A 23,502-nucleotide genomic window follows, 5' to 3' on the forward strand; every position below is an offset into this window, starting at 1 on the left:
GTCAAACAATATCTTGGGCTGCTACATAGAGAAAAATGACCAAGCAGAGACAGAGATGACACAGGAACCATTGTAAATTATGTAGAAGAATGATGGCCCATGCCAGGGAGGTAGCAGTGGACTGGTGACAGGTCAAAGAAGGGGCATTTTGTGTCCTGGGGACCTCAAGTCTCCAACTCCTGCTCGGTGATTGGCTTAATGCAAGATTTATCTGGATTTTGAAGTTTATAGCTCAATGGATAAAGCAACAATTCAATAAATAGGGGCTTGCAATGAAAACAAATACATAACCTGCCCCTAGTAAAATGCAATCATGACTACTGCAGGCTTCATAGAACTTTCTACCCAGCTCCTTGGCATAAGAACTGGATACTTAGTAGATGCATAATGAATATTTATTGAATGGATAAATAATACATCTCAGGCTGTGTGACTAATTACTGTATTCTTTCAGACCTAATCATTTATAGCCATTAATTCAAGCTATGTTACTGCCATAGAAATAATTCATTTTGGTTGACTTGCTTTAAGAAACTATTTTTAGCTTATCTTGCCACTGTCTAAATCATTTGAAACTTGGTTATTTTACTCAGATCATAACTTTGTCTTAAAAAGCATTAAATGCAGAATGCACTAAGTTTGGTATGAGAAGAATTAGAGCCCTAAGTCTGTAATTAGCTTGATACTAACTAAGGACCCTGTGCTCATCTTTATTCTACTCATCTAGAAGGTAAGAGAGTCCTCTCATAGAGACCCATTATCTCTCTGGCTTAAAAATCCCAGAATCTGAAAATCACTGAGATATCCATTTGGCAGTCCATCACCCATGTATGAAATCCTTGAGTGCCAGAGGCAGCTAGGAACTCAGGGAGGTTTAGACTTTTGTCTTGACGTGTGTCCAAGGGAATCTGAAGCAAATACTCACTACAAAATCTGTAGTGAAATTATAAATATTCAGACATACGAAGACAGTCTCATGTCAACTCAAGTCCGCTTTTGCTACCAAATTCGTCATTCAATAAGTTTTTTTAGTACTAAACTGTTTGACTTTCAGAACTGCAAATTCTGGATGAATAAGCTGTTATGAGTGGGTGTTGTTAGAGAAAGTTTGAACACAGCAAAAATCTGGTCAGTGGCCAAAATTGTATAAGTCACCGGAGTAAGTGATAACGTACAATTTCCTTGACTGAGAAATGTGAAGGACATTTCCTTTGACTAAACTTTAAGGGGTAGAAGGGATGAAGAAGCCCTAATAATCAGTCCTGGCCTTACTAATTCTTGTGGATGTGAGCTTGACTCAACTCTAAGCTTAGTCACTATCACCCTCCTTACACTGAAAGTCAGAAGTCTTAAGAAAGGGGCTGGGGATATAGCCTAGTGGCAAGAGTGCTTGCCTTGCATACATGAAGCCCTGGGTTCGATTCCTCAGCACCACATATATAGAAAAAAAAAACGGCCAGAAGTGGCACTGTAGGTCAAGTGGCAGAGTACTAACCTTGAGCAAAAAGCCAGGGACAGGGCTCAGGCCCTGAGTTCAGGGCCTAGGACTGGCGAAAAAAAAAAAAAAAGTCTTAACACTTTTAATTAGCTCAGGCTGGACAACAAAAAGGAAAAAACTGAGTAACAGCAGCTTTCCATAACAAAGCCTATTGCATTTCTAAACTTAGTGTTGGGTTTTTTGTTTGTTTGTTTGTTCTTTTGTTTTTTTGAGACAAGGTTGCACTATGTAGTCCAGACTGACCTCAAAGTCATGATCTTCCTACCTCAGCCTCTCAAGTGCCGGGTCACCAGAATGTACCACCATGCCCAGCTAAGTTTAGAAGTATTTCAGTTCATTAAAAATGTTCTGTCTCTCTTAGTACCTATGAAGTAATAGTTACTAGAAGATGAAAATATACACAAATTTTTAAAAACTTGAAAATTGCTGGATTCTTTTTATAGAGCAGGAAGAAGCCTACAGAATTCTTCATAGATAGCACACTAAGTGTGAATATAAAGACCTGAATTTCCAAATGCTAGTAAGTAGCAAGTTTCTTAATTTTAGCTAATATTTTTAAACTTAAGGAGCACAGAAAATGATCAGTACCATGTGATACGATTGAGATCATGACTATAATTCTCTTGCTAAATTTGTTTAGAAAGCCATTAAAGTAAAATGAGCATCCGCATAGAAATGAATTCAAAAGTTATTATTACACAGCAGGAAAACTATCAAGGAAAGTTCCCATATGTTAGTAAGTTCTTATAAAGTAATAGACCATCCATAAAGTAAAAAAACCAGGTATCTTTATGCCCCAACTATTTGATCTAAATCTACTTTTTTCAAACATATGCTATTTCCGTTTTTCTATTTTTTACTTATTTACTTTTTGCCAGTCCTGAGGCTTGAACTCAGGGCCTAGGCTCTGTCCCTGTGATTCTTTTGTGCAAGGCTGGCACTCTACCACTTGAGTGACAGCAATACTTCCAGCTTTTTCTGAGTAGTTTATTAATAGAGATAAGAATCTCACCAACTTTACTGCCTGGGCTGGCTTTGAACTGGATCTTCTGACAGATCTCAGCCTTCTGAGTCTAAGTAGTTAGGATTATAGGCATGAGACACCAGTGCTGGGCTGCTATTTCCATTTTTTAAGCAAAGAATAGATGGAGCAGGTTGAGATTGCTTTCAGGGTAGGACAAAGTACCCCAAACAGCTTCATTTCATCTGCCTTCTTCCTTCCATTCTGCTCTTTCCCTGCCCATTTTCCTTCCCTCCTATTTAAGTCACTTCCTATGAATGCTCAAAGGATCAAGGGTCTGCTATCTCCTGACTGGGCCACAAAACTGTGTACATATTCATGGCTTCTAACCTCAAATCCTATGTATTTTAGTTCCTCTTCTGTGCTGGTCTCCTGCATCCCTATGGCCTTAGGAGATGAACTTTTGAGGGCCTACCCTTGTCACATGGTGGCCTAGAAAGCTAAAGATCACAGCAGGAGGCCTATCCTGAGACTCACTGCTGGTCTGAGTTGTGCAAAGTGGCTTCTGAACTCAACAACCATCTTTCCAGCATCAGCATGAGGATGGCTGAGGCCAGGATGAGAGTGATGGACAGCAGACTTCTCAGCACGGCCCTGTCCCACACAGGCTTCAGAACCCCCTGATGTAGGATGATGAGGCTGGATTTGGTAGGGTTCAGTAATTCAACCAGGAGTCTTCAGCTCATTTGACTCTAGCTGTGTACTCTGTCTTTCCACTGAGGACTGGAAGGAACACCATCATCTCTGAAGTTTGGTAGGGTCTAGTGAACAGCTGTACCAAAAATGCCTCAGCTCAGTCATGGAGGGAGGGTTGTAAAGTGAGTTTAGGTGGGTGCTGATCTCTTATATCCATAGTTAGAACATGCTTTAATGAGTAAGAAAATGCAGCACATTAAGCCTGTGATTTTACAGATATTATTACTTAACATTAGAAAAAGTTTTAAAAGATGAATTAACAGCAAGGTAAAATTATTAATGAGTACTAGCAGAGCAGTAAATGGCAATTTTAAAAATTAAGACAATGACTAGACAATCAGTAATCCACATAGCCTGTGATCATTCTCCTAGGAGCTCCCTTCTAACCCCACTCCTCTCAGTTCTTGAGCCTGAAGTAGAGGATGTTATAAACCATCCTGTAAAAGCAAAGTGCACTCTTGTCCCTGGCATACAAGTAGCACATGTCCCATTAGTCATCTATCTAGCATGCATGCAATTCCTCCCTGTTAAACTAAGCCCTGGTGTCACAGGGCTACAGACCTTCAGAATGTAGGTCTGTCTTAGGCTCCATCTGTCAACAATGTACCATGGTACATTGTACAATGTACTGTGGTTCTGCCAGTGGGTTTGTATAGAAATCTGCCTAGATGGATTCAAGATGGAGAACATCCATGACTGTTCTCCTTATCGTGTGGAGACAGGAGATGGCAACGGGGTTGACTGTGTCGACAATCTAAAGACCTCAATACATCACTACTCATTACAAGCCAGCTCCCAAACTTGGAGAGTCAGGGCCCACTCAGTATCAAGTTGAAGAGTATAGCAAACCAAGTTCATAATGGTTTTGTACCCGATCCTCATGCTTTAAAAGTTTACTTCAATTACATGGCATAATTTTTTGATGAATTGGGTAAAGTGGCTGACAAAAAGGAGTCATCAAGTTATGGTATCACTTGTTCAATTCACTAGGGACCACATATTTCAAGTGATGACCCCCAACAAGAAGCCAATTATGGTTTTAAAAAAAACCAACCATCCACAGTTAACCACCAATTATTCAAATACTGCTGGATTTGAACCTAGACCATCTATTCCTACTATGTTGTAGGTATTACTTTAAGTCTATTTTTAAAGAATATTTTCTTTACTTTTCTTATTACTTATTTTTCTTATGAGGTTGGACACAGTCACATTTAGGTTGGCCAACTTGTCCATAACTTTTTAGTTTTATCATTGAAAGTCCCATCTCCTTAAGAAACCACTATCAGCTTTATCATAATGCTGTTTACCTTTGCTGCTGGACTGTTGCTGATGCATACAGGTATCTTTGTGCCAGCTAGGAAAAATGGTATTCATTTGTTTTATTGATACTGATCTTTTGTTCAATGTATTTATGTTAACTTCCTTAAATCCTTTACCGAACAAGGTAGAAGATGAGAAAAATAAATAGTACAAGACTTCACATTATACTCAACTCTCTAAAATAGAAATACAAGCCAGGCATGATAGTAAATGCCTGCAATTCCAATACTTGGAAGGGTAAGGCAAAGGGATCTCACATTTGAGGCCAACCCAGGATAATTAGTAAGACCTCATCTCAAAAATTCAAAAACAGAAAAAGAAATACAGATTTTCACAGTGTACTTAATGAGACGTAACTATTTATACATACATTACCTTTATATCCTTGTTCTGTCTCCCTGAGATCAATTTTGGTTATTGGTTTGAAATCAGTATCCCATAATCGTATACAACCATCTCGCCCACCAGTGGCAAAGCCTTCTTCACATGCATACATGCTAAAGATTCCAGCCTGTCAAGTAAAAACAGATAATGCTCAACATTACAATCATATAATAGCCATAGTTGATTTTAAAAAATTATAAAGTAAAACAAAAAACAATTTGCTGTGTATTGAAATCCTGACAACAGACCAAGTAGTTATATCATCTTTCATCTCAGCTAGATTTTAAAGTATTTATAATCACCACCCAAACAAACTTATTCCAGTGTTCTTTTTTACATTACAAAACTGCTAACAAGTTACTTTTTCTAATGTTACTTAGGAATATCTTAGTTAAAGCAGATATGGAAATCAGAATTTCCTATCTATGATAACTTAAGCCTTCTAAAACAAGAAAAACAATGGAGGTTCTTCATGACAGTTCCTGTCCAAAGTAACCTAGCAAAGATGCACAAAAAATGTTAACCCTGTTACTGGTGTGAAGGTGCCTGAAACACATCCCAATTGCTTAACAGGCATCATGTGAGATGAACCAAAAGCATGGTTAGAACATGGGCCAGCTTGTTACACATCATGTGATGATGCTCTTTGTATACTAGAACCTGTGAAGTGCATTTTGAGTACTGTACTTGTTTATATGGTTTGCTTGAATGTTAGAAACACATCATGTTGACATAAGAGCCAGTTTAAAGAGAAACTTGATTAAATTAGCTGCTTTTATAAATGAGGACCTCTTGTTTTACTTGATTTTACTTAATTGTTTCACTCATAGGAGGAAAAGTAAGAAACTAGTCTTCGGCATATAATACAGTGAAAAATATAAAATTCATTTTGCTAAGAGTTGTTTAAAAAGCTTTCCTTTACATATATTAAGAATAAATATGGGGCAAGGGAAATAGCTGAGTGGTAGAGCATTGTATAGTAAGCATGAGGCTCTGAATTTGATCCTCAGTATCAGAAACAAACAAAAAAGTAATAAGGAGTCAATTTGGAGGCTAAAAACTAAAATCTGTCAAGTTTCCAGGAATTATATCCAATTTCCATCCACCATTGTAGCTTTTACCTTTCATGTCATCCCTCTGTTCTTCTGGGTATTGTTTCATCAGTAGATATTAACAACGTGACCATTTTCGTGAGTGTCAACAGACAACAGAGTGTCAATAAAGTTTGTCCTTGTTTTTATACAGCAGACCCTCAAGAGAGAAGGTTATCAGTGACATGGACAGGGAGGGGACAGTCTGGCACCTCTGCATAAGTGAGGAAAATCTGCATAAAATAAGTCACTCACAGGCTTCTGGGTCCAATTCTGGGCCACAGAACAGCAGCACCAAGCATCATCTAGATCCACACTGTAGAACGTGAATGGAAGCAAGAGCCCAAGGGAGTTCAGGCACTTTACAATTTGACAACTTAGGAGGAAATAGTTCTAGTCTCCTGTGAAACTAACCAATGAATAAACATGAACCTGCCAAGGAAGGTGGAGGCTGAGTCTGTATACTTTCTGAAATATTTTTCTTTCAGATGAACAAAAATAGTTGAAATCTTCGTGAGTGTTTTGGGAGTGTTTGGTCCCCGTCTTCTGACTACCAAGTTGGGGGTAGGAGGGAAATGCAAGGATTTGTGATCCTAACTCATACAATAAAAGTCTCCCTGCAATTCCCATCTGGCCATACTCACACTGTGTGCGCCTTGAATGGTGCGGACTAAATTGAGCCCTTTCCAGACATAGATGTCACCATTTAAAGCACCAGAGTAGGTGATATCTTCTTTGGCACATGAAAGGCAAAGAATGGTCTGAAGATCTCCTGTTTTGCCAAATATCCCTCTTTTTGCAGTTAGAGCATTTCCACATAGTGTCCAGAACTAGAAAGTGATACAAGAAACAGATCCCACAATAATGTATCCTGATGCACTCTATCATAGGTAGTCACATTTCAGTACATTTTATATAATGTACCATTTCTGAGCCAGGCATAATCAAATATCTTCTCAGTAATGGCAGAGAACTAAAACACATTTTAGCCTTCCTCTAGGAGCAGCAGAAAAACCTATAATGACATTTTTTAAGCTATCCAAGTTCTAAACTGTCAAAACTTGGAATGGTAACTAAATAGAAAGTGCCAGTGTGTTCTCTGAGTTGGAAGAAAGGGGATGAGTCATGCTTTTGTCTAATTTCTTTGACAAATTATAAAACTAGGATAAGTTTATTGTAGATAACTTTAGAAACATAGATGAATATAAAAAGGAAAACTGAAATTATAACTTCCTGTTGGCATGTTGATATATCATCTAGGCAATCAACCTGTGTGTCATAATAAAAGTGTCATAACCTTTTTACCTCAAAAATGTTTCTCATGAATGTTTCAAAATAGGAGTGATATTTTCCTATGGCTGAATAATGGACTAGGCTCTTTTCATTGTATGGGTCATGTGAAAGACCACAAGCATAAAGACTGAGAGAACTTTTAGAAGGCAACTGAGGTCAAGGTTACACAGACATCTAGTGTTTTTCTTTGATATAGTTTTTTTTTTTTTTTTTTTTTTTTTGCCAGTCCTGGGCCTTGGACTCAGGGCCTGAGCACTGTCCCTGGCTTCTTCCCGCTCAAGGCTAGCACTCTGCCACTTGAGCCACAGCGCCGCTTCTGGCCGTTTTCTGTATATGTGGTGCTGGGGAATCGAACCTAGGGCCTCGAGTATCCGAGGCAGGCACTCTTGCCACTAGGCTATATCCCCAGCCCCTTGATATAGTTTTTAATGTATGAATGTCTGACCTCAGTGTAGTTATACAGCCCCTGTCTTTATAAAGGCTCTCAATAATCCCCCTGATGATAAGCTGAGGTAGATTCTACTATTATCCCCCATGGAAGTGCAGGAAAAAAGGCATATGTGGTTGGCCAAAGGTACAAGTCCAATGGGGGTAATACATAAGGAACTATGGAAATCTTTATCTTTGCCTTGAGAATTTAAAGCTAATAAAGAAGATACATACAAAACAATGAGCAAGATTTTCAAAGAAGTCTATTCAGATTATACACAAGAGGCAAAAAAAATTCAGAGCTAGACAAGCAAATTAGACTAGAGGAAATTAACAAGAATAGGATCTGGATCAGTGGTGAGAAAGAAATTGCATCTGGCTCAGGAGAACAAGATTAGATGATTCCAGATGGCAGGGATGTATCAAGGGGGAAAAATCAATGACAACTGGAATATTTGGTACCTGCAGGAGAGGAACACAGGAGACCTGCTTAGGTAGCTGGATATTAAAGGAAGCAGTTCTTGGATGATGGCATCACTGAAATGGTGGGTAGGCAGGGGTGCAGGCAGCTGTGGAGGTGGTGGCAGGGGTGGGGAGGGCTGTTCTACAGGCCTGCCTTAGCAAGCACAAGATGGAAGTGTGCAACCATTGCACTATGCTGGACTCTCCTCTCAAAGGAGAAATGTGTCAGCTCTGGTGATTTGTTTATTTGGGCATCATTATTTTTTGTGTTGATGAATACATCAAAAAGATAAGAAGATTTAAAAGGCTCTTTAGGTATAAGCTATGGAAAGCACTTAGGTTTTATATGGGAAAATGTCAGCAAACTGCGAAGACACAAATGATTGCTGGTTGCACAAATAAACCAGAGAGTTCACTGCTCAGTGGCACTTTAGGCATGTATTTTCCTTTCTCATTATGTTTCTTCATGCATCAAGATTAACTGGAGAGTGGTTATTTTGTCCTTTTACTTGGAAGGTGCCTCCCTGGTGTGAGTCTAAAATTTCTATCTGGAAAACTACAAGAAAATAATAGATCATTATCTTATATTTGATCATACACAGGTTTTCTGACAAAAATCACCTAGGCTATAATGCCCACATAAAATATTTCAAATAGTCAGATGATTCTCTTTATAAAGCACATAGAGATGTGATGCAAGGATAATGAATGAGTTTTTCTGCAGAAAAAGGTGAATACCTGGAAAACTACCTCTTTTTGAGAGCCATTTTCTATATAGAAGACAGTGACATTTTAGGGTGGCAATGCACCATTAAATTTACATCAAATAGACATACATTGTTTATTTTCTCCAATCTCCAGTCACAAATTTCATTAGCACTGACAGGTATCTTGGAGTTCATTTGGCTCTAGCTAGTCCTCCAAGTTCTTTCAGTCTATAAAGACTGGAAAAGGCTCAAGTGTATCCACAAACCTGTTGGCTCACATACTGTAAAACCGATGAAGCAGATGTTCAGCTGTTAACTGTTTTGCAAGCATTCACTTTGGAGAACTGTAATTCTACTGTTTATCAAACACTGGAAGCTTGGAAAACCAGAAAAGATTTTACCTACCTACAAAAATTTCACATACATATCTTTTCTTAAAATGCTATTAAGATTTTTACGCTCAACTTGTAAATGAAATCAAAGTTCATGGAGGGTATGGGGAGAATAAAAAAGTGGGAGAATCTAAATAAATCAGACATAGAAAATATAGGTAAGGCTAGAGGCTAAGTGAGGCAGGCACCCAACCAAGGCAAACTCCTATATTAACACACCTTCAAAGTGTCCTTTCCTTTGGCTGCAGCTAAAATCTGGTGGGGAAAAGCATGGCCATAAATATTCCTGTCCACCATCTTTACAATGCAAGCTAATAGTGAAAAAAAAAAGTTCCTTTCTGTCATCTTTCCTTCTTGAACTATGACCTTAAACTGAAGTGCTCAGTAAGGTACATGCTGAATTGAGCATGCTTGGAAGGTGCCCATCCCAGAGTGTGTTACCTTTTTTTTTTTTTTTTTTGCCAGGCATGGGGCTTGAACTCAGGGCCTAAGCACTGTCCCTGGCTTCTTTTTGCTCAAGGCTAGCACTCTACCTCTTGAGCCACAGTGCCACCTCCAGCTTTTTCTGTTTATGTGGTGTTAAGGACTCGAACCCAGGGCTTTGTGCATGCTAGGCAAGCACTCTACTATTAAGCCACATTCCCAGACTCCAACGTGTGTTATTTTCTGGATAGGCTTCCTTAATGAAATCTCCGTGCTTCCTCTGCTCAAGGAGGGAATCACTTGGGAAAGAATTCTCCGAGTCTCCTTACCTGTTGCAGTAATAAATCTTGCTCTACTCTTATGACCTGGTTGTGCTTATTCCAGCTTTGTATTTTCCAAGATTCAAACCCATCACATTCAGTTACAAAACAACTGACAACTAATAAGCCTGCTTAAATTTACTGTCGATTTATTTCCAAACAATTAATGAAGGATAGCTAAGTGAATATCTGCCAATTCTTCCACTTGAAGGAGAGATTCTTATTTTGTTTTGGGGAAAAATGCCTAAACCCATAACACTTAGCAAATTGGCAACTCTTAATGTTTCTAAATAATATTCCTGGATTTCATCTGTCTCTACTCTTAGAACTTACTGAAAGTTAGAGTTAGCCTAATGTAGAAAGAGATAGAGAGGAATCCAAAGAATTGTTTAAAGTGAAGCAATTCATCTAGTTAGACTCCAGTGAATATTGAATCTTGGAGACAAGTTGAGCCACCATGGAGTATTAAGGAAAGAACTTCTCAGCCAGAAAAGATCCTCAAACAGAGACAGAGGCTCTGTTTATTTTATGTCTGCCATCAATTTTGTGATCTTAAAAAATGGTAACATTATCATATTTCTACTGCTTCCACACATGACTGAACATAACTCTAAATGAATTCAAGAAGTAGTAATGCCCGTATTGGGTGGAAGAAGAAAGCCTAGAGGAAATGTAATTGTCAGGTAGCAGGAGTCAAGTAGAAGGAGATAGAATTAGGATTCCAAGTTAAACAACCCCTTGCATCTCAGCTTCCTGATATGGAACATTCAAGTTGAATTATGGGTTCTATCTAGACAAGGGCCCCAGATTTCCAGAAAGCCACATGGCCTAAGGGAGCTCATCATCATCTCACTGTTCCTTTACTTAGGGCTAGAAAAGCAACCCAGAGCCTTACCATACTTTAGCCTGAAGATGTAAATCTCTGGTTCACTTTTAAAATGCTAAGGGAACTACAGTATTGAATGCCTGGTTTACTTTACACCAAAAACTTGTTTTTTTAAATCATGATTTCCTTAGATAGTAAATTACATAAAGTTCACCAGTAAACTTCTTGAAAAGATGACCAATCTGGATGTATATCAAATTGTGGCATATCCAGATGTTCCTGGATCAAATGGGATCAAAATGTCTGAGGCTATCAATAAATACTGTCAAATTTCTGGTCTGAAAGGCCACACTTGATGACCCTTCCATGAGCCAGGCTTGACGGCGCTTCTTCACAGAATCCCTCACAACACTGGCTACAACTTAATAGCAATATTTAACATTTAAACTTATTCTTAAGTCCATATTCCTAAAGGATTAAGATTTTTCATTTTTGTCAGTTTTCAATGCCCATTTTACAGGTTTGCCAGTTTGTATTTGAAGAATACAATGGTGTTGCATTTGTTATTTATAATTGCTAGTTCATGGTTTCCCTTCTTTGCAGGGATGAATCAACAAAACATTTTAACAAATATGAAATAATTGAATAAATCTACCAATATAGGATGTCTTCTTTCTTTGCTTACACATTTAGAAGGCTCTTTCTTCAATTTTAGAACATTTAAACATTTGTCTACACACTTCTCTTAGTTTTCTTTAAATATTTAACTCTTAAATTCACTTCCAATTTGTGTGGTATATAGTATGAAGCAATATACCCTCCCCAAAATAGTTGTAGTGCCTGACAGAGATACTATTGTTATATTCTAATTTGTCAGACATATTAATTCTGGGCTGTTAGAAAAAATGGTTTCTTTCTCCTTATCCCAGTCTTCTACTATCCTCATTATTCTAAATTCTAACTACATTAGTAAGTAGTGAATATTTGCCATCATTATTCTTTTTACCCCAAAGTTCTTATTCTAGTTTTTAATCCTTCCAAATTAATGTAGACTAACTGAAAAGGACAGATAATCACAGTAATAATGATTATAACTGAATTGCAGCAAATATCAATTAACTTGGAAAGAAATGGTACATTTATAAATTTTCATGCCAGAATCAGGATATGTCCAAGACTTCTTCTATGTGTCTCTATAAAGGTTTATAGTATGTTCTAGATGTGTCTTACATATTTCTTACTATATTTATTTCTGAGCACTTAACTGTCTATTTCATATCTTATCATTAAGTAGAAATAATGAACAGAATTATGAAAGAAGAACAAAAGAACTGCAAAATAGGAATGGCTAGTTGGATGAATAATATAGTATCTACTCCATTCACACAGAAATGCAGCATATTTGTATTTACAGAGGTCCTTTTAACAGAGAAATCCTTACACTCTTATTTATTGATTTTAACTTACGCTATCCATAACACTATACACAGAAGTTCCTAATCTATATTCTACAGTTTACAACACATTTTTCGTATATGACAGCACAGGCTTTGATTGTATTAATTCAGCTACTTGTATAACAAAATAGAAGAAACAAATGTGATTCTTATTAGAATAGATATTTAAAAAAACAGTGTCCCTGGAAGAAATGTACTATCTATTTCCATATTAAACAGTTTTCTTCCAAGAGAATATATCATGTCAGAAAACAAACGGTTTTTAAACACGTAATCCTTAAAAGTGTTCATGAAACTTCAGTTTAATATTTAATTAATTAAATTTTCCTTTCCACTTTGGGCCAAGCACTCCACTTAATTGACATTTTTTTGTGCTTCTGAAAGGCAATCTTAGCTTATTTCAGGACCAGAGAAAATACCTAGCAGGGCTCTAAATTTAAGCTGGAAAATTTCAAAACCAGTCAAATAATTTCTGAACATCAAGTAATCTTTATCAAGATCTAAAATTCTTTTCATACAAGTTATTAACTAAAAAGTAATTACTTTACCTTTATATGTTTTACTCCACAGCTAACCACTCTGTTTGGCTGATATGGATCCCAGGAAATATCAAAAATCTGTCCAAGAAATAAATATTGATCATCTTCTATGCTTTTGTCTTTTTCCAGAGGCCAGTACAATTGGCAAGACTCTACCTTAAAACACTTAGAACACAATCTTACCTGCCCAGAGTGAAAATGAAGACTCTGGCCATGAGAATGAGTGACATACTTCTAACACTTTTATCCAGATGTAGCTACTTACCTTAGGTTTAAGTACAGCTAACCAAAGTAACTGAAAACAAATTGTCATATTTTTAGTTTTGTCCACTGAATAAAATTGACGGTAATGTTTTCCAAATTTTCCAATGCTCTTCATAGAGTTGATGAAATATTTTTTATTTAACTTACAGGCACTTAGAAATTGCTCCTTGACAAACAGCACTGAGTCTTCCCTTGGGCCAATAAAATAACTAAAAGTAGGATGAAAGCCTAGCTTTGGTTAGTATATAGCTTCTTGGGACTGCTTCTTAAAACAAAAGGAAGACTCAAGAAGCTGCATGAGAGAACACAGCATCTGGTAGCTGAAGCTATTTGCCCTTCACTCTCCAAAGAAAACATTAAACCAGACACCTAGGTAAAAAAAAAAAAAAAGGAAAAGCTCACCATAGAAAAGTCAGAGCAGCCCCTGGATTTCCTGAGTAGGCAAAGTGTAGGCACTAAAAGTGGCAGAATGCTTTTTGACCAATTAGCTATGCTCAGAGAATCCACCCTCAGTATTACATCCCAGTTCCAGTAACTGTGGCTTATAGCTAAATCTACACACACGCGCGCGCACACACACACACACACACACACACACACACGTACGTTGGCTTTTCTTCAATTTTTTTCTATAAGTTGTAACGCCACGATGGGCAAACAAGAAACAAGAAGCAAAATGAGATTTTTATCTTTCCCCAATTACAACCGTAATTACAAATATATTCATTTTTTGATTTTCATATATGCCATTTTCTCTTAATAGTGCCAGAGACCAGAGCCAGGTCTTATGGCCAGGGGTTCTGGTTATAAGTTGTCACTATAGTAACATTGTACTTTTTACAATCTTCCTTTAACCAGAAAGTGTAACAATTCAATAGGGCACAGTCACTGAAATCAGACAAGTAGATGTCGGGACATTTAGTAGTGCTAAAAAGAATAAGTTCAGGGCTGGGGATATAGCCTAGTGGCAAGAGTGCCTGCCTCGGATACACGAGGCCCTAGGTTCGATTCCCCAGCACCACATATACAGAAAACGGCCAGAGCGGCGCTGTGGCTCAAGTGGCAGAGTGCTAGCCTTGAGCGGGAAGAAGCCAGGGACAGTGCTCAGGCCCTGAGTCCAAGGCCCAGGACTGGCAAAAAAAAAAAAAAAAGAATAAGTTCAGATGAATTAAACAGAGTTTAATTGACCAGAGAAAATGGACAGCCCTCAGAATCAGTAAATTCAGAGAGCTCTACTCTACAACCTGGACAGGCAAAACACACAAACAGGGAACGGAGGTTCAGAACTAGCTCTAAACAGCTCAGTGTTAAAAGCTTGCCATCTGTCTCATTTAGGGATGGTCTGATCAACCAGTTTCCTTGGATTGGCAGAAGCACACCCACTGGGACTCATTTGGATATTAGTTACAAACGTATACTCCTAACTTAGTCTTTTGATTTGTCGGTGTCCCAAGGAAGAATGCAGCAGTTCCTTACATAAATGCAGCCTTAAGGCCTGGGATCAGGCTTAGGCCAAATTTAGTTCAACAGGAATTCAACAATGGGATAAAGGTACCTTATGTATAAGAGAAAGGGATTGCATTAGGCTCTTTTTTTTAATTGGAGAAAGAAGATTTTACTGATTGAAATGTTCATAATTTTAACTTTTCTGTCTGTTCCCCCAAGGTAGTCAGTCCAAAAGTCTGACATACACTTTATTAATTCAGATCAGGCCATACAAAAGTGTTTATAACTTAACATAGTAATCACAGAATAACTTGGATAAAATATTATGTGGGAACCTGTTCTCACAATCATAGCATCACTATCATATGTCTCAAGTCCACGCTTTGTGATCACTGAAAATTCATGTATTAATAGAGTCCAAGTCAGCTTTCTATATAAGATACATATGATTGGATCACAGCATAAGCAAAGACAAAGTAACAGCCAAAACTTAAGTAATATTTTCAAGTCAGCACTAGGCATGAGCCTGTAATCCTAGCTACTTTGGAGGCTTTGAATCATGAGGATCATCGTTCAAAACCTGCCTGAGCAAGAAAGTCCTTAAGATTTTTTTTATCTCCAACTAATCACCCAAAAGCTAGAAGTGGAGGTGTGACTCAAATGGTAGAGCCAACTGCCTTGAGCAAAAAAAAAATTAGGAGACAATGCCCAGATCCTGAGTTCTAGCTCCAGTACTGGTGCGTGTGCACGTGCATGTGCATGCACGCACACACACACACGAAATACTTTCAACATAAATATTTTATTAAGTATATTATGGTTTGGATATGAAATGTCCTCCCAAATGGACCTGTCATATGTTGAAGTTGTTCTCCTGCATATGTTGAAAGTTTGGTCCCCAGCAGATGGTGCTACTGAAAGGGTGACTGGACCACAGGTGCACTAACTTCATTAATCCACTGATGAGTTCAGAGCTGAATGGGCTATTAGGAGGTAGTGCCTGGTGGGAGGAAGTGGGTCAGTGTGTGTAAGCTCTATCTTGTCCCTGGTCTGGTCTTCTGTCTTTTTCTACTTCCTGACCACCATGAGGTAAGCAGCTTTCTGCCATGCTATTTCTTCATGAAGGTATTGGCTCATCACAGATCCAGAAACATGTAGCCAAGTGGCCATGGACTGAAACCTCTGGAACGGAAGCCAAAATAAATCTTTCCTTCACTTGCCTGTTTTACCACAGTGATGGAAATGTTGACTAACATAGGACTAAGTTAGTATCAAGTAAGTCCAAATCCTTAAATATAGAGACCTAATATCACTAGGTTGTAATATCTCCATAGGGGAGTCTATGTGCATCTAGAGCTGGGAATCAAGAGGGAGAACAAAACAAGAGAGAGGACAGTCCTTTCCCAACACTTAGTTCTGTGGTTGGAAACTTCTAGAGTGACCAACACCCCTTCAGGATCTGAAGGCTTGATGCTAGAGGGAACTTTACATCAACTCTGAGGTTTCTTTATCTACAAATTGCTATAGATGTATGTGCCATTCTTATGAATGTGTTTCAGAGTTCATATCACTGTAGAGGTCATAAATTTAATGTTTAATTAAAGCTTCATTCTATATAAACAATTATATTGTACAGAAATATAGAACTACTAGAAGAAATTCCACATAAGATAGTCCTGTAAACTCACTTTTAAACTAGAAAACAAGACAATAAATAAATCTAATTACTCTATTATTGCAAACAAAGGAGAAATCATTTTGTGACTATTCACTATTCATATTGTGCATATTCCCATATAATCCATTATCTTTCATGCTGTAACTATATGTAATTGTAATTTATGATCATATGAAGCTCAGTATGAATAATCAGGCCATGATTTGCATCCATCATTCTCAAATATAACAAAGAATCAAAAAGTTGTCATTATGTTCATCCGAAATTAAAATATATGTCCTTGTAATCATATGTTGTATTTTCCAAAGCCATTTCCAGATCTAATTTAATACATCTAAGCTATACATATAATTTCAACTTCAATTCCAGTTTGATTTTATGAAGAAGCCAAATATCAACATCAAAGATTTTCACGGTCTATGAAAAGCAATAGCAACTCAAGGTAGTTGCTCACAAGAAGCAATCATGCTAACACAGTTTGCAATCAATCATGAATAAAGGAAAAGAGTACATTTACATTTACAAGTGAGTGTGACGGGAAAAATTTAATACATAGCTAATTTACTTTTTAAAATACGAAAATCATAATTATTCCACAGTTTTTGAAATCTGCAAGGTATGTTTTAACAAAAAATCTTACCCGGTCAGAATGGCCAGTGGCTGAGGCCAGAAGTTTTCCCTTCCTCCAGTCCCAAATGCAGACTGTGTTTTTGGCATCCAATCCCACAGAGGCTAAACGCTAAGAAAAAGAATAATTTAATTCCTGAAAGTAATGGAAAGACTTCCTATTATTCAGGTCCACTTTCAACAAAAACTTGCTGATTACCTACTATGAAACAGGCATTGAATTGCTTATGAACAAACTAATTTCACCCTATCCATCATAAATCCCAAGATATCATAATAGTTGGCTTACATTAGTATACACAGAAATTCCAAAGACCCAAAGCTACTGTTCATTTGACCTTTTTCAACACAGGCAACATGTGTGAAGTCTCATGAAGTCTCTAATAGATGAGTGGAAGGCATAAAAACAGAATTAACTTGAACTTTAAGTTTAAAACGTTAGTGTGAAATTTAAGAAGTATTAAATTCTATAGTTTAAAAGCCTCACCAACTGTGAAAAATAAAGGTTTTAAAATCCAAACCCTTTAAAGCGAATAAATCCAGTAAATGAGCCTTGTTTTTATTCTTAAATTTGTATAATTTCACAAAGTTTAAAAATAACTAAACGAGGGGGAAGGAAAGCAGGAGAAAAATGAGGGAGGAGGTAACTATGTTTGACAAGAAATGCACTCACTACCTTACCTATGTAAATGGAACCCCTCTGTACATCACCTTGACAATAAAATTAAATTAAAAAATAACTGAAGCAGAATATATATTGTTAGTAAAAAAAAAAGGTAGTTCATCTCCTAGTCTAAATTCCATTCTAAGTAGTTACTTATCCTCAAAGGAAAAACAAAATTCAACAAATACAATTAATGAAAAATGTCACAAGCAGGTATTTGAGACATAACAGAATAACAGAATCACCTAAGAGACAGAATTGTATAACAGATTGGAAGTAAATAGATTTTGATTCCTTTTTTATTTTGTATGTAACCATATATAAGACTTTGAAAACAATAATTTATTAACTGTCTTAAATCTCAATTTTCTCATTTGTAAGATGAATATTAAAATTTTTGAGCCAGGCACTGGGGCTCACACCTCTATTCCTAGTTACTTGGAATTATAATCCTCAATTACTACTGAAGATTGTGATATGAAACCAGCCAATACAGAAAAAGTCTATGAGACTCTTATCTAGTTAACCAACAAAAAGCAGGACATGGAGGAGGTGTGGCTGAACTGGTAGAGTACTAATTTTGATCAAAAAAGTCAAGTGAGAATGGAAGGACTAGAGTTCATGCCCCAGTATTGGTACCAAATAACTAACTAAATAAAAATAAAATATTTGGGCTTTTTCTTGTTTGTAGGATTGTTGTATCATACAAGTGAAACAATGTAAATCAAATGGTTTTAAAAATATAGTAACACCCAGTACATGACGTTACATGCTCACCGAGTAAGAGTGTGTGAGCACCAATGAGCACACTCCTAAAGCATGCATGGAAGAACTGAGCCATCCATGGCTAAATGTTCATGTGTAGTTACTCAGGGATTATTCAGGCTTCTCCACTTAAGATGGCATTCACTAGAAGATTTTGTATAAAAGGCATGTACACCTAAGAAAGGCCATATTTGTAATTTTCTTTGGAAATTCCATCAACAAAAGTTTTATAACAAAAAGGTTATAAGACATGGTATTCTTTTACCATGTTAAAACAAACAAACAAACAAACCTAGGGTCTGGGATGTAGCTCAGTGGCAAAGTGCTTGCCTAGCAAGAACAACACTCCAGGTTTGATACCCAGTACCATTAAAAAAAAATGTGAGTGGATGAACTCCATTCCATTTTTTTTAAATAAGACAATAAGTTAACAATCATGGGTAAAATAAAACCCTTATTTCTTTTTTGTTTTATTTTTTAATTTTTATTATTTTCTTCAAGTACTTGTGCAAAGGAATTGCCATTTAACAAAGCAGTTTATAAATACAATATATCTTATTTCTTAAGTGAGAAAACGTCAAAAGAAAATCATTTTATTCATTCGTAAGGACAAGTCCCAGAGCTACCTGGTAAAGCATTTCTATTGTCTTTGTCTATTATGAGATGATGGTCCATTTGTCATGTTCTGAACACTATTTGATTCCAGTGAACTCTGTCCAGGGAATACAGCAGGCCTGAACAGCAGGCCCCAACAAGCTATGAAATCTATCATGCCAAATATGAGCTTATTTTTCTCAAGTGACAAGTTAAAAACCACAGTTCACCTCCATCCCTACACTTCAAAATGGAAACTCAATGGGAGGAACTAGGTAGGGTTCTAATAAGAAATAACATGGGCAAAGGACAAGTAGTTAAAACTTGCTTTTCTCCACTGCTTACATTTGTTTCTGATACTTCAGAACAAATTTTGATAATGATATTTGCCCAAATGACAATTACAGAATGGTTATTAAGCATACATATAATCACACTTTATACTTAGACCTGTATTCGCATCATGAAATATTCAATTTAATCAGGAAGCCAATAAACTGCAAGCCTGAACAAATTCCATGATCCAACCATTTCTCTTTGGCCATGGATATACAAAAGAACATAGGAATTTTTCTGGCTTACTTACATAAGATTACAGACTAGTAGAATGAAGAACATAGCAGGGGTCTACATATATAGTAAATCTGGTTCTAGAAAGAAAAATAAATACACAGGAATAGGTGACTGTACAGCTGTGCAGGTAGGGAGAAGGGGGAGCTGAAGTGACCTCAAGGTGAAGTCAAAGAAACTCTAGCCAGTTCACTCCCATCATCCTAGCTTCTTGGGAATCTAAGAATGGGAAGATCACAGTTTGAAGCCAGCCTGGTCAAAAAAGCTTGTGAGACCCCTTCTTAACTGGATACAGTGGTATGCACCTGTTTCCCAAGCTATGAGGGAGGCTGAGATCTGAGGATTAAGGTACCAGATCAGTTCAGGTAGAAAAAGTCTTCCAGACTTCCAGACTGTCTTCACAGGTGGGAAGATAGATGTGGTGGTGAGTGCCTATGATCCTACTAACAATGGGAAGCCTAAAATAGGCAGTTGTGGCTCAGACACTTACCCAGGAAGTGAGACTCTACCGGTAAAAATAACCAGTAAAACACAGATCTAGGGGCATGGCTCAGTATTGCATCAGCCTAACAAGCTTGAAGCCTTGAGATCAAACTCAGGGTAGAGAAGGGAAGGAAGGGGGAGGGAAGGGAAGAGAAAGGGAAGGAGGGAGGGACTGAAGGGAGAATGAGAGGAATGGTGTTAGGAGAGGGAGGGAAAGGGAGAGGGAAGAGAGGGAGAGGGAAAAAAATCTCCTTGGTGAATTATGGGGTGATGTTACCTTCTGAAAGCATAATGCTCAGGGCTTAAGGTGAAAATGACTGACCCAGCTCTATGCCCTATATATCCCAATAGGAAGCTAATAATGGGTGATAAAATAAAACTGCTGAACCCTGGTGGACTTGAGATCATTATTTCGTTTATGGAGGTTTGTTTTTGTTTTTGCCAGTCCTGGGGCTTGAACTCAGGGCCTGAGCACTGTCCCTGGCTTCCTTTTGCTCAAGGTTAGCACTCTACCACTTGAGCCACAGTGCCATTTTTGCTTGACCTGTTTATGTGGTGTTGAGGAATTGAACCCAGGGCTTTCTGCATGCTAGACAAGCACTCTACCACCATTCCCAGCCCCTTTTATGGACGTTTTTAACCAGAGAGTGGGACTGAGGTATCACAATTAGGTCTGCTGGAAGGCAGTTATCAGTGCTACAAGCATGGGAAAGGGTCAAAGTGAGTAGTGCTAGTGGCTTCCAAAGAGAATTGTTAGATGGCTGTGTTCATTGCAATTTTGTGTGAAATTTAAGATGTCATTAAAGGAAACATAGAGAAAGATACACACCTGCCCATCTGAGTCAAAAGCCAGGCACGCAACTCCATGTGTATGGACATCTTTAAGAATAGACACAGTCTGGACATTATAGGAATCCCATATGCAAATATATGGCTCCTTCCCAACTTGGCCAGTTGCAATCAGAGTTTTGTCTGGGTGTAAGGCAAGGCTGAAAAAGAAAAAGACCTCTTTTCACACCTTCTATTTGTTTTCTCTTTTTTTTTTTTGGCCAGTCCTAGGCCGTGAACTCAGGGCCTGAGCACTGTCCCTGGCTTCTTTTTGCTCAAGGCTAGCACTCTGCCACTTGAGCCACAGTGCCACTTCTGGCCATTTTCTGCATATGTGGTGCTGAGGAATCGAACCCAGGGCCTCATGTATACGAGGCAGGCACTCTTGCCACTAGGCCATATTCCCAGCCCTCACACCTTCTATTTGAACAAAGTTAAGAGACATGGATCAAATTTGTTTCTCATTTCAAATGATCTAATGACATGATCTAAAGAGCCTAACTGTCCCCTAATATAATTAAATACCTGATGGCCTAAACTGAAATATTCAGTTTTAGCAGAGAGTCTTAGCAAAATTTGACAATAATTTCATCTAATTTTAACTCTTGGTTCTCCTGAAAGTCAGGAACTATTATGATTATAATTCTCTAGTCAGAAAATCTTCTTTATGATCAAACCAGTCTCCTCTTCAGTGGAAAAATGGATCAAGAAAATGTGGTATATGTACACAATAGAATTCTATGCTTCCATCAGAAAAGAATGGCATTATCCCATTTGTAAGGAAATGGAAAGACTTGGGGGAAAAATACATTAGGTAAAGTAAGCGGTACCCAAAGAAATACAGGCTGCATGTTTTCCCTCATTTGTAATAACTAGAATGTATCTAGGATATTCTTAGGAGAGAACCAAAATAGCTTGATAGCTATGTGCATATGGCCACGTAAAATGATGCTTATCGAAATGAACTCCAAGGGGCTGGGGATATGGCCTAGTGGCAAGAGCACTTGCCTCATATACTTGAAGCTCTGGGTTCGATTCCCCAGCACCACCTATATGGAAAACGGCCAGAAGGGGCGCTGTGGCTCAGGTGGCAGAGTGCTAGCCTTGAGCTGGAAGAAGCCAGGGACAGTGCCCAGGCCCCGAGTCCAAGGCCCAGGACTGGCAAAAAAAAAAAAAAAAAAAAAGAGCTAGCCTGCAAAATGAACTCCAAGAAATGGAAACAAGAAGTTTTTTTTTTTTTAATTGTATTGTTTGCAGATGCTTCTTTTTTCTTTCTTTCTTTCCCCTTGGTTTATTCCCTGACATCATTGTTTTTTTGTTTCTGTACCCTTTGTCTTGTGTATAAGTTTATCTGATTTGGGGATATATATTCATTTTTTCAAAATATTACTGAGTTTTCAAACTAATTTCTGAATTAGTTTGAAAGAAAATGCTGTTGCTAGGGGAAAATTCACTCGTCAATTAATGAAATCTGCTGGCAGAAGCCCTAGATACTCTCCTCATTAGGATTTCAAAGCATAGTCAGGCCCCAAGGTCAAGCACTGCTCTGTCTGTTGTCACAGATTATGCATTTTAAATGAAAAATATCTATTTTACATAAGTCACTGTGACACTAACAGAACTACAAATTACTATGCTTCTGGTTTCTGTAGCAATTTCCCTCTGTAGTCCAATCAAAATAAAACTGTCAAATACCAAGTAGTATTTCAAGGAATCTGCAGCAGTCCAGAGGGAGAGAGATTAGAGGCCTTATTTCTAGATGAGAAATCATTATCGGAGGAATACATTATATAAAGAAGTTTTGCATTTGAAAAATAGGTGTCAAGAGTTTAAAAAATAAAAGCCTGTAACTCATGTGGAAAACCAACAGAGCACTGTTTACCTAATAAACAGAAGTAGAATTCTTCCCGATTTCACTTTTCAGCATCTGTGTGCACAATGAGCAGCAGTAAGCCTCCTTTCCTTTATAATCTTTAGCAAGATATTAAGAACTCATGCTTTGGAATCAGGCTCCTGGATTTGTCTAGTGGATTCCCCTTATACCTCTAGATTTTTGAACAAACTACTTCATCTCTTTGGCTTCTTCACCCACAACACAATAATATAACGAATACAAAGCACCTAGTACAGTATCTGGCACACAGTTTCACCAATCATTTATGCAACTGGCACTCAATTTATTCAATTTATCATTCACTTACCTTCTCCCAAGCTTCCCAGAAATTGCTCCTTTTACCTGAAAGCCTTATTGTATTATACAGGACATAGCCAGGTGATATTTACTTTTAACTTACATTTATCAATTCAACAGCACTTCTCAAACTTGTTAAGGAAAGAAATGTATGAACTTAAATCACTAGACATGCAAGAGCATAATATTAAGTATCAGTAATGGTCCAGTTTCAGAAGCATTTGTTGACTTAAGTGTTGAGCTAATGTCAAAGTATTTCCTTCTTCCTTTATCTGCACATCATGAACTCAAGAATTACATGCAAAGTCATTTTGAGCAGCATCTACTTTTGTTTAATCCCAAACATTTTCAGAATTTCTATCCAGAAACATTTAAAAAGACAAACATATGTACTGTATTTATTCCTATAAAACCTAAACCATCCTGTTCTATATGCTTGCTCTTTGCTCCTTCTAGAGTGCCCTGAGCCTACTGTGCCATGGTTCAGTAATGCCTTTAAACCAACCACCAGATTAAAGCCTCAATTTCTGT

The 23,502-nt window shown here is 37.6% G+C and overlaps 1 protein-coding gene across 5 annotated transcripts in view; it reads right to left on the reverse strand.

Moving 5' to 3' along the window:
* Positions 1-23,502, reverse strand: part of Eml6 (EMAP like 6) — a 241,258-nt gene that overhangs the window by 127,532 nt on the left and 90,224 nt on the right. For 4 of the 5 annotated variants that reach the window (XM_048352921.1, XM_048352920.1, XM_048352919.1 and 1 more), the window contains exons 2-6: positions 20,782-20,941; positions 16,890-16,988; positions 12,871-12,939; positions 6,658-6,843; positions 4,914-5,049 (exon numbers count right to left, since the gene is read on the reverse strand). In XM_048352921.1, the coding sequence (XP_048208878.1) occupies positions 4,914-5,049; positions 6,658-6,843; positions 12,871-12,939; positions 16,890-16,988; positions 20,782-20,941 (650 nt within the window). Of the gene's footprint in view, positions 1-4,913; positions 5,050-6,657; positions 6,844-12,870; positions 12,940-16,889; positions 16,989-20,781; positions 20,971-21,197; positions 21,225-23,502 lie in introns of those variants that run through there. The other variant, XM_048352922.1, reaches the window with a different exon arrangement.

This window comes from Perognathus longimembris, chromosome 8 (genome assembly GCF_023159225.1).
Source record: "Perognathus longimembris pacificus isolate PPM17 chromosome 8, ASM2315922v1, whole genome shotgun sequence".
In the NCBI taxonomy this organism is placed as follows: domain Eukaryota; kingdom Metazoa; phylum Chordata; class Mammalia; order Rodentia; family Heteromyidae; genus Perognathus; species Perognathus longimembris.